The sequence below is a fragment of the Poeciliopsis prolifica genome, unplaced genomic scaffold (genome assembly GCF_027474105.1).
Source record: "Poeciliopsis prolifica strain line A6 unplaced genomic scaffold, Auburn_PproV2 SCAFFOLD012, whole genome shotgun sequence".
NCBI classification, from domain to species: domain Eukaryota; kingdom Metazoa; phylum Chordata; class Actinopteri; order Cyprinodontiformes; family Poeciliidae; genus Poeciliopsis; species Poeciliopsis prolifica.
The window spans coordinates 8,033,972-8,045,444 of record NW_026562387.1 but is presented as its reverse complement, the minus strand read 5'-3'; the positions used below and the strand labels follow the sequence as shown (position 1 = coordinate 8,045,444).

At 41.8% G+C, this 11,473-nt stretch overlaps 1 protein-coding gene across 3 annotated transcripts; it reads left to right on the top strand.

Moving 5' to 3' along the window:
• Window positions 1-688: 688 nt before the first annotated feature.
• Window positions 689-9,838, top strand: bmi1a (bmi1 polycomb ring finger oncogene 1a). 3 transcript variants are annotated; one of them, XM_055037501.1, is made up of 10 exons: window positions 689-1,090; window positions 5,327-5,448; window positions 5,543-5,639; window positions 5,899-5,954; window positions 6,512-6,559; window positions 6,656-6,764; window positions 7,285-7,324; window positions 7,555-7,653; window positions 7,790-7,870; window positions 9,256-9,838. In XM_055037501.1, the coding sequence occupies exons 2-10, from the start codon at window positions 5,337-5,339 to the stop codon at window positions 9,637-9,639; spliced, it is 1,026 nt and encodes a 341-aa protein (XP_054893476.1). In that variant the 5' UTR covers window positions 689-1,090; window positions 5,327-5,336; the 3' UTR covers window positions 9,640-9,838. The 3 variants fall into 3 exon arrangements, with proteins under 3 accessions (XP_054893476.1, XP_054893474.1, XP_054893475.1); XM_055037499.1 differs by having other exon boundaries at window positions 5,278-5,448; XM_055037500.1 differs by lacking the exon at window positions 689-1,090 and having other exon boundaries at window positions 4,464-5,448.
• Window positions 9,839-11,473: the final 1,635 nt, after the last annotated feature.

Genomic DNA, 11,473 nt, shown 5'->3' with positions numbered 1-11,473 from the left:
GCTCGGGCGGCTGCGAGCAGTATCAAGACTTCAGATGCTTCCAGCGAACGTGGTTGTGCGTTTTATTTTATTTTATTTTATTCTAACTTTTATACATGGGCATGTGGAGAGGAGGACTGGGGGATAAAAAGGAATGTTTGACGCCATTTGTTAGTGCGTCGGTCTTAGAGGAGAGCTTTAATAAAGCAGCTGCCTTCTGCCACAGCAGTCTGCAGGAGGGCAGCCGCCTGTGCTTTGCGGTTATTTTTAACACCAGCGAGGCTGTGGCGCAATAAAGTGATCGCTCGCATGTTACGCACGCCGACTGTGGCGCAAAGTGTGCAAAAAGTGCATGAACGTGGATTCGTGGATCTCTAGAATCACGTTCCCGGAGGAAAAAACAAAAACTAAAAACCTCAACAGCAAATTTCGCTGCGCCTTTAAGCGTCCGCTTGATCGCGTTTTTATGCGCAAATCGCAGCGTCTTGCGTGGTTTCGCTTTGAGAGAGACGGGGGAAAAAAAGAAAAGAAAAGCACTATCATGTGCACACCTTTGGTCTTCTTGTGTTTCGTGTCACTCAGAAGATTTTTGGGCAAACGTTCATACACCGACAGTAATTCCAAGGCACCCTTAAGCAAAAATACCACGTGACCACGGGGCGGTCGAACTACAAGCCATTTTGGGGACTGTGTCAGTTTCCACGGAGCACACGCACATACACACACACGGAGAGAGAGAGCGAGAGAGAAAGAGAGAGAGTGTGCTGCGTTTCAGCTCTAGAGACGAAGCGGATATTTTGGAGGCAAAGTTATCAGTGCTGAAGTGGACGGCCGTCGGAACCGAAGCGGCGGGATTTGGATCCGTTGGATCGGGATACGCGCGGCGCAGGAGGAAACGAGGAGTTTTGTTCCCCCCGTCGCGCCCCTCCTCTTCTCATCTTGGCGCATCTGAAATGCGCTGCGCTCCGCCGTGCGCTCTCCGCCACTGACAGCGTCTGCAGCCCTGCTTCAAGATGGCGGCTCGGCTTCTATTCATTTTCTGCTGATCTGCCTCCCAACTTTCATTGTCTCCGCCGCGTCGAGAGCCGCCGATCGCCAGCCGAGCCTGCAGGTTCGTCCCCTTCCGTTTCGTCTCTAACTATCAGCGGTGAAAGGCGACGTTTAGGCGGTGTGCTTTTGTGTTTTTCCACCTTCTCTCTCTCTCTCTCTCTCTCTCTCTCTCTCTCTGTGTCTGTCTCTCTCCCTCCGCGCTGATCCGATCCAGCGGTGGATGTGAAGCTCTATCACCGACGTGGAGCTCAGTGTGTCTCATGCGCACTACTTTTCTTCCCCCCTGCAAAAACAGACCCGCTCTCGGTTCTAAAAGCAATTATCGCCGACTCTTGCTCGCGGACGCGTGGTGCAGAGCTGGGTTCGCTGGCTCTGAAGGTTTGGTCTCGATTAAGGCTTGCTTTGCGTCGTTTGGATTTATGTAAAGTGGGAGAGCCGAGGCGAACCAAGCCGGGTCGGCTGAGATGACAGCGGCGGCAAGTGCTTCAAACGCTCCGTGGGGGCTCGGGTTTCCACGCAGGGGCTTCATTTTATAGAGCTGGGATGGTGGAAGGGTCTCGAACCGGGTCCAGTTCGACGTTCGTGTGAATTTGACCCGGTTTCGGATTTTTTAACTTAACATGGATGGCTACCGGAAACGTGCCGTGGAGGTGAAGCGTTTCATTTGTGTCTTAATTATTTCATTACCGGTGATCGATAGGTGGCTGGTTGTTAGGAAATAGGAAAGTGTGCGTCTTCTTCGACTGTTGTGTGGCGGTTTTGCTCGGATTGGATGGTTAAAGTTTGAGCAAATTAACGCAAAAAACATGGGGCGAGACGTCGGGGTGGATACAAAGAGGTGGCTGAGTCCTCCAAAGCGACTGTTCAATTTCCACGAACTGTAGCCTGGACAGGATGTTTGTTTTTTATTTTATTGAGGTGCAATATTTTTCACATTTCATTCAGCTCCATTGCACGTCCACGGTGGCTCTTGTACAGTATGCTGAGCTGACAGGTCTCCTCTATCACGCGGAGAGAGAAAAAAAAAATGACCAGTGTTCATTATGAACGCTTTTACTAGAGAGAGAGAGAAAAACTGGAATATTTTTTCATTGGTGGTTGTTTTCAGGTCTCTGGTATAAATGTGGTCGTGACGTTTTGTTGAAATGAACTGAAGCTCCAATAGGTTGCCATTCATTTTTATTTTTATTCTTATTATTTTTGTATGTTCCACTTCATGTATCCAGTCACGGCGGCGGACAGTTTTCCTGCTGTTTCTGTTCATTTCATCGGGTTCTAATTATTATTTCAAAGGACTGTCGGGCTGTTTGCAACCAGAGGAAACGTCGCGACAGGCGACGGAATCGTTTGAGGATAAACGAGCAGCATCTCTTTGCGTCAATCGCGAGGACTTTTGGAAATCTAGACTTGTGCGGCTTTTTTCCATTTTTTTAAGGCTCATTCTCCATAAATCGCTGCGTAGAGTAAATTCATTCAAGTCGGAACGATGGACACAGTTGGGAGTTCATCTTCCCACTGATCCATGGAATAAACTTGTTTTAAATTTTATTTTATTTCTGTCGGGGCACCGACTCGAAGTCATGTCGTAAACGGGAGCAAACAGTCCCGCTCCCACAGGACGGAGAAGGGAGAACAGTTGTCCAAACACCAGGCGATCGATTAATGGCGCAACAGGCTCCTCCTTGCATATATGCGGACATTATCCGCCATTGTGCGGGTCTGTGGCATCCATTGGAGCAGAGACGCTGTCCAAACGTGCCCTCTCAGGGGTCTTTGAGAGAAGTTTGGCATCACGGAGCTGATGGTGGGCAAGACTGGCTCAGTCAAATCCAGTCGTTTTTATTTACTTATTCAGACATGCATATATATATATATATATATATATATATATATATATATATATATATATATATATATATATATATATATATATATATATATATATATATATATGTATTCATTATTATTAGCACACCATGACCTCTGATGTCTTTGCACACACTTGGTGACAACTTATATTTCTGGGAAGAAAAAAAGGTCACGTCGACATTTAGTTTAGATTTGTCTTGTTTTGCCTCCAACCCAGCATAAAGTCTTAAAGCCTGAACTGTATGAAAGCAGAGCCAGCTTAAGGTATAAGCGAACTGAGCTGCTGGCTGGAGCTCAGGAGACTCCAAGATGACATCACAGTGTGTCATGACTTATTTACAGTTTGCTGTGGATCAAGAATGAGTCGACTTATAAATGCCCGGGATTATTTTAAGAAAATGATGTGAAAAGGATTTAAAATGGCTGAATTCGAACCATATAGTAAGTCATGTTTGCTCAAGATTTTATGTGTTATGGTTGTAGATATTTTAGTTTTTTTTTTTTTTTTTTTTTTGCTGTCACTTTAACAGGCTCTATTTTTACTGTCAGTGCTGATCATGCACGCTCTAAATGTGAATGGTAACAAGTTGAATGTGATTTCCCTCTCTGTCTGTAAGTACAGCTGATTAAATTCGACACATCCATCCCAAACACCAAGTCTGTATTGAAACATTGTGACTTTCTACCTCATCTCCACAAAACTTTTTGCATTAAATAAAAGGAGCAAAGTGAGGCAGTCGATTAAGGAGATTCGCTGTTGGGTGTAGTTGTACACCACACTTTTTTAATTTGCACAATGAGCAAATTAAAAAAAGGGTGGTGTTGTGGTGGCTATGTTGCCCCCGAATCAAATTCTTCCTCAGACTAAATTGAACCTTGGATCGGCACTGCCGATGAGCGTCACCCACAACTAACTTCTGTGAAGTTACTTGTTTATAAAACAAATATGCGCTGAAAGGTGATCGCCAGGCTGCGTGAGAAGGCTGGTTCTGACGCAGAACAAACGCAGCCTGTGTTCCAGTTTGCGGGTTTAACTTCGGCGCAGCCTCTGCTGTCTGGCCATGTTGCTGCTGCCGCTGCCGCTGCAGCACCGTGCTCTCTATCTCACACACGCCATGAAGCAAAGCGCTGCTACTCGAAAAGCGAAGCCGCCCTCCGACTGGGACACCGTAGCCTGTAGCTCTTTATAGCCCAAAAGCTTCGGGTTTGTGCGGGGCTTCAATGCGCCCCCTCTCTATCGTAGGAAACCCCGCAGCCCCGCCGAAACGATATGAGCTTCTCTTTCTCTCTCTCCCTCTCTCTTTTTTTTTTCTCCTCTCCCCCCCTTTACAAAATGGCAGCCGTGCTGTCGGCAGCCTGGCAGTCCAGCGGCGGAGGGGACGGAGAGAGAGACTCGGTCCCTCCTTCCTCCTCTTTCCCGCTCAGCCTCACCGGCAGCTCGCCGACTTTTTGTTTTGGTTCGACATCCTGCGTCGTTCTGGTTACTGGCGAGACGCTGCGCGAGCTCAAAGCAATGGGAGTTGCCATAGAAACGGTCAGGTTAACCCCCCCCCCCCCGCCCCCAACTCCCCACCACTGCGCGCTTTCGTCGCCTGTGTGGCACACCTGACGCAACCAGCGGGAGCCTGGAGTCACCGCTCCCCTTCTGACCCTCGCTGCCGGAATCCGCCTTATGCTCTCGGTCATGTGTTCCTGTATGTTGAGCGGCATTTGCCGCTCGGTCGCTGGATTGTTGCGATTTATTACCGGTTCTGCCTCACCGTGCTCGGTGGAACTTCTTCTCCAGCTGTTTGATGATGTAAAGCAAAAATTTTAACTCAACGGACCGCGTTGAAAATAGGCTACCACATCCAGGGTTGGAAAAGCTGACTGGTTGAGGCGACTATTTTTTTTTCTTCTTCTTTTTTCAAAATTTGAATCACCTCGACATTTGGATTTGCTTTAGGTGACGGTCATATAAAGTGGCATCGATTTCCCCACGATCTGATTGATTTATGATATTTTACTGCCTCCTAGCCGACTGAATGACATCTCACTGCCCATCAATCTGCCCCAGAAGGGGGTAAAAAAAAAACTCTCTCCTTTGGTTATTTTTTAATTAGCATAAAAGATGGTGTTGATTTAACACAGTCGAGCAAACAGCATCTTTTTCCCATGCAAATGGTGCTCGAGTCTTTGAATGATGACTCTCAGTTAAAACATACTTTGGGGTTTTGGTGTGAACATCATGATGGAAAGGCTATGACTCTTGAAAATATTTCAAAAGAAAAAGTCTTCCTGAAATTCCAATCAATGATGATAGTCATAGTTGTTCCTCAAATGGTCTGCAGCAGCCGTCCTGACGCGTTCCCTCTTTCTCTCTCCTTCCTTCCCATGCAGGATTTTTCTTTTTCTTCCTTTTTTAATTTTTTTGTTTTTTTTCGTAAAGTTTTGCCAACATGCATCGAACCACCAGGATAAAGATCACCGAGCTCAACCCTCATCTCATATGCGTCCTCTGTGGAGGATACTTCATAGACGCAACCACCATCATCGAATGCCTCCACTCTTGTGAGCAGCACAGAAGCTCTGATGCACCGTTTGTCACTCAGCCCAGATTTACACTCTAATTCTTTTGTTCTGACTGATATTTTCTCTGTTGCAGTCTGCAAAATGTGCATTGTGCGCTACCTGGAAACGAGCAAATATTGCCCCATCTGTGATGTACAAGTGCATAAAACAAAACCCCTGCTCAACATTAGGTGAGACAGTGTTGCTGTTGAAGTCGTTTTCTTTGACACACTTTGGCCCTGGGTGTGCCTTTTTGCTATTAATCGCAGATGAAAAGTGCTATTATGTTTTGCAACTCTTCCTTTTTGACTTGCCCTTTGTGCGGATGAATCAGCCATTCATTGTCATCTGTGTAAAAGCTGTAATTTGTCTGCTCATCCAACACATTCATCCTGCTGTGTCAGTAGTTTGTGTTTGAACATGACAGGAGTTTCTCCTTTCCCTCTGCAGATCTGACAAAACTCTGCAGGACATTGTGTACAAACTGGTCCCAGGCCTCTTCAAAAGTAAGAACATTCGAATCTCTTCGTTGTCTATAGAAGTGGGAGCTTGTGAATGCTCCAGAGTAATGGGTCCTACAAATATCAATCATACTGCCCAATATCATTTTGTCAGTACTCGTACTCACGTGTGGATCACGTCTTGTAAGGTTGTGAAGTTTTCAAATGCCACATTTTGAGATTTCAAAGTCAGGTACCGATTAGAAGCTGTTCCAATTTCAATGCAGTGATGAAATGAGAAATTATGGACATATTGTTTGTTCTGACGTCTTGCAAAATGGTATTAGTAAAGAAAAATCAACCAATATGGGTCCAACTTGTTTGAAATGTTGACATTTTTCTACTTTTTTTAAAGGCTTTTTTTTAAACCCTTTGGATTTGTTGCCATTTTTTTGGGATGTTGACAAATGTTCCGAAAGACCCAAATTATTTCCACAAGTCATCCCATTTTGCTATGTTACATGGTGAAATTGCTGCTTGTAACTCTCCCTGGCGGCATTTCCTCTCTCCAAGAGTTTGTGAGAAGTGCAGCTGTACTGACTTGTCTTCCTCAATTCCTGCAGATGAAATGAAAAGACGGAGAGACTTTTATGCAGAGCATCCTGTAGACGGTGAGTCAAAGATCCAGCCTTTTTATATAAAGTGTGAATGGTTCTCCTTAATTTTCCTCTGTAATGCAACCTGCACATTTTCTTTTCCTGTCAAAGCTTCCAACGGTTCACATGAGGATCGTGGAGAGGTGGCGGACGAGGATAAGAGAATTATCACAGATGACGAGATCATCAGCCTCTCCATCGAGTTCTTTGATCAGACCAGGTGAGCTTTCGGTCTGAAAGTACACGGAAGCGACTTTTATCAGGTCATAATTAAAGAAATTTAACATTTACTTCGTTTCCAAATGATCATTCTCTGCTCTAAAATGGTACTTTTACTTTGGTAATTTATTTGCAGTGTCTGAAAAAAAAAATCTGTTTTGGATTTTATTGTTCTTGAACATTTAACATGTACTTGCCTATGCAACATGGTGATATTTGTTTAAAATGTGAAAGATTTATAATTTACAAATATCAACTATAATGCTCAGTGGATTTTGTCCAGTGTGTCATTAGTAAAGCATCCTTTTTGGTTACCATGGAAAACTACATAAAAATCACTGCAAAATCATGACTGTTAATTATTTTGACATTTATTTATTTTTTTATATTTCTGAAATCAAAAAAGAAAATTATGCTTGCTGAGAATAGAATGGCAAAAACTCTTAATTCCGAGAAGCATTGTATGTTGACTAAATTTCGCTTCAACAAGAATGGGATGAAAATGTGTGTTTTATTTTCAGACTTGTAGGCGGGTTGGAAGACAAGCAAACAAAAGATCAGGTATGCACCACTGATCTGACAACCTCTCTTCACAGAATCTCAAAAAAAATATATATATAATAATAATAATAAACCCTACCTGTTAAAAGGAGCAGCCATATTGTTTCTGCAACACAAATGTTGTCGTTTTTAACAACCAGCCAAATGCCTACTTTTTTATCAAAGTATATTTTTTTCCAATGCTTTTAGCACAAGATGCAAAATAACTCTTTATATATGGATATCTGCAGGTGGCTAACAAGAGGTACCTGCAGTGTCCAGCCGCCATGACGGTCATGCATCTGAGGAAGTTTTTGCGCAGCAAGATGGACATCCCAAACACATATCAGGTCTTTTATATTGTGTATTTTTCTTATTTGAGCTGATACTTTTAGATAAATACAAACAAACTGCAAAATCGTTGTTGTTTTTTTGTTGTTGTTTTTTTTCCATTAAATTTGTTTGCATACATTTTGTGTGATCCAGGTTGAAGTCATGTATGAAGACGAGCCTCTCAAAGATTACTACACATTAATGGATATAGCTTATATCTACACTTGGAGAAGGGTGAGTGGTCTCCTTGGGTATGCTTGTCAGCATCCTTATTAAAGCATTAGTCCTAAAATCTACAGGCAGTTATATCATATTGACCGTTAAATTTCTGTCCATTTGTAAGTAAATTTAGGCATAAGCCGATCCAATGGGATGTTATTTTAACACATTTTAAAGATATAATTAACTGCAAACAATAAACTATTCCCCCTTTTCATGTCCAAGTTTTTACTGGAGAAAATATAAAGTATGAATTTTAATTTATTAATATTTTGAGAAGCTATGGTGCTAATGATTAGATCACTCTGAAAAAATATTTCATGCTTTCCAACCCCCTGATAAAATTTAGAAATGCTTGGAAAAGTGTCCAGAATTCCCCCTATTAACTGAAATATATTAAATTGAAATGCCTGAAAAATAAAGGGCTTGTTGATGTTGATTTTGTTTTACATACTGCCTTGTATTTTGGGGTTTTACAACCCGAGTCCTAACTAATTAATTTAGCATTTTAGTTTTTGAAATATTGTTTAAAATAAACTCAGCCGCCCCTTGAATTCAGCCGAAGTCCTGAACTTTGTGAGATGAGGATACCACTAATCACAAAGTAATATTTAACTCTTCCGTATTTATTCAATCAGAATCTTGTCTGCATTTTTAAATATCTGCATTTTCAAGCTGCTCGGAGAATTAAAACAAATAAAAAATGTGACAACTGATAACAAAAACAAAATAGGCAATGTCATAAAATGCTCAACATATGATAGGTGGAACAATATATAAAATAGAATCTAGAAAATAATTATTTTGAAGAAGGAAAAAAATGCAGACTAAATATGTGTATATTTTTGTACATGCACAGTGAAGCAGATGTTTCTCCAATGTTGGTTTAACTTTTACTTGGAAAGCTTAAACTTGTAACTAAAGGGTTCCATAAATTAATAACATGTTATCAACTGTTTTGAAGTTTTTTTTAAAAATTAATTTCACACCTTTCAAGTGGTTTGATTTTATATCTCTATTTGAAGCTTCACTGGTGTTCCATTCGTTGCAGTTAGACTGGCACCTTGAAACTGAATGGAAATTGCAATAGAATGAATGATGAGAGGGAGAAATCTGACCTGCAAAAAAAATTCTAAATGTACCACAATGTGTAATCGTGCCTATGTGACTTTCTAGAAATTCAAAAATGCCTAAAGATTATTTTTTTTATATTCATTAGAAATTAAGAATTTTGGAAAATAAAATATTTAGTAATTTTTCATTGAAATAGGCTATTCATGTTTTAAACATGCAGCTTTGATAACTAAAAGAAAAAATAACCATATATATTTTTTTATGTAAACGATGCACTATCTTAATTTATTTTAAGGTTTCATTTTCTCTTCAACCCATCTGCACAGAACGGACCCTTACCTCTGAAGTACCGGGTCCGACCCAACTGTAAGAAAATGAAGGTGAACCAGCAGGAGGGTCAGAACAATGCAAGCAGGTCCGGCCCGGAGAGCGACTCCGCCAGCGACAAAGCAGGGAGTCCCGTCGGGGCTCCCTCCACCTCGTCGTCCCTGCCAAGCCCCGGGACCCCCGCGCAGTCCCCGCATCCTCAGCTCCCTCACGGCCCGGCCAACAACAGCAGCGGCAGCGCCGTGAACGGAAGTCCAGGTGCCGTCTCCGCCGCGGCGGGAGCTCAGACCCCGAGCCGGTCCTTCAGCCAGTTCAGCGGCGGCGGCGGCGGCGGCAAGCCGCGGAAGGTGTCCCTGAACGGCTCGGCGACTTCATCCGGATGACGCGAGGGCTCCGGAGCCGACCTGCCAACGCCAGACTCCTACATTTTCCACGCCAACGTAGTTCCCACTGTGTAGACAACGTTCTCTCTCTTTCTGTCTCCATTCGTCGTTCTAAATATTATGGCATCATTTGTAAGTTGAAACGTAGTGGAATCAGAGACATTTCGAAATAATAATAAAAAAAATAAGAAGGATGAAATGGGAAATTCAGTCTGAAAGGAAAATGTTGGAAGGGGAAGAAGAAGAAGAAAGTTGGATGTCATGTCTCTCCCCTTCAAAAGCTACATCTTTATTTTGCAGGAGTGGCTGAAGCTGACACTTAGATTTTGTTTTTATGTCTCTTCAATCTAAAGGTGTTTCTCATGATTAATTCATGTGTGTCGGGGTATGTTGAAGCACAGCTCAATGCGCATGCTCATTGTGACTTTTCTGTTCAGGAAGAGGCTTCAGGGTCCGTCCCTTTTCTAGAGTTTTATTATTACTATTTTTTTTTTTTTTTTTTGGAAGCGCTTTGGACATCCGGAGTTTGTGAAGCGGGAAGCATCAATGGGAGACAAATAAAAGCATTTCTGCCTTTTACTGGAAAACAAACAAAAAAAAAGAACACCCTTCATTGTAGCTGGACTGTTCATCCTTCACGTCTTTTAAAGGTTTTCGCGTGTAAATAGAGACAAAGTGCATATTTAATCAGCCATGGTGTTATTCTCTGCCCTTTGTTCGAGAGGAAGGACTTGGCTTCATTTCATGTCTCTGTTTTCTGTATTTGTATCGCTCAATTGTATGAACAACTTACCGTATTGTTACTGTTGCACAGTATAAAACATCTAAATAAAACATTTTACACTTATGCAGAAAAGACACGTCTTCATTCTGCTTTTCTCCTAAGACATGCCTTTGCACGACAGACAAAAAAAATCATTAAAATAATACAATAGAATCGAAATACAAAAATGATTGAGACAGGCACGCAGCAGGTTCGGTTCTTTCACACCGAACCTGCGGTTCCGATACATTACCGCGGAACGTATTGGTTTTATTTTGGCTTATGAAGTAACTCCTACCGCTTTGGAGGAGCTAAGAGTGAATGAACTTTTAGTTCAACTTTTCAAATAAAAATAATCCTGTTTATTAATACAAAATAAACAATATAGATGTAAACGGTGACGTATAAAAGAAATGTGGAGCAATTATGCTCAAATTTGCACAAACATGAGCCCATTTGTTGCAGAGATCTCTGAAGTCTATTCCTGTCATGATTCTGGCCCGTCTGTCTGCTCTGTTTTCCTGCTCTCATCTCTCCAGTCATGCCCATGCTACTGCGCTGCAGTGCAGTCAGGCTCATCTGTTCATTATGTTCAGCACTCAGGCAGGCTGACGGTGGCAGATTTTTGAAGGCCTTTAGTGTGAGGTAAGGTGAGGTCATTTTATTTATATAGCACATTTTCAGCTAAAAGGTAATGCAAAGTGCTTTCCAGGAATTAAAAGGAAATACAAACAAAATATCAAACCAAAGGAAAGAGCAAAAAAATAATAATAATCTAATATTGATCTAAACTAAAAGTTTGTAGGTGCTCCGGTTCAGGGTTGCTCAGTGTCCTCTGGTCTAATTCAATTTGTGGGCTGGAAGAATAAGAGTCTAATAATATTGATCCAAAGTATATAAACTAAATACTCTTATTCAGGGTCGCTAGATAAGTATAAGTAAGTATTGTCTGGGATTTCTGTATGCTCTAAATATGTAAAAGTAATGAGTACTAAGTAATAATAATAATTAAAAAAACACTTAATGTTCTGGAAGAATTTTTATTTTCTGGATTTCAAGTTCATTCTAATT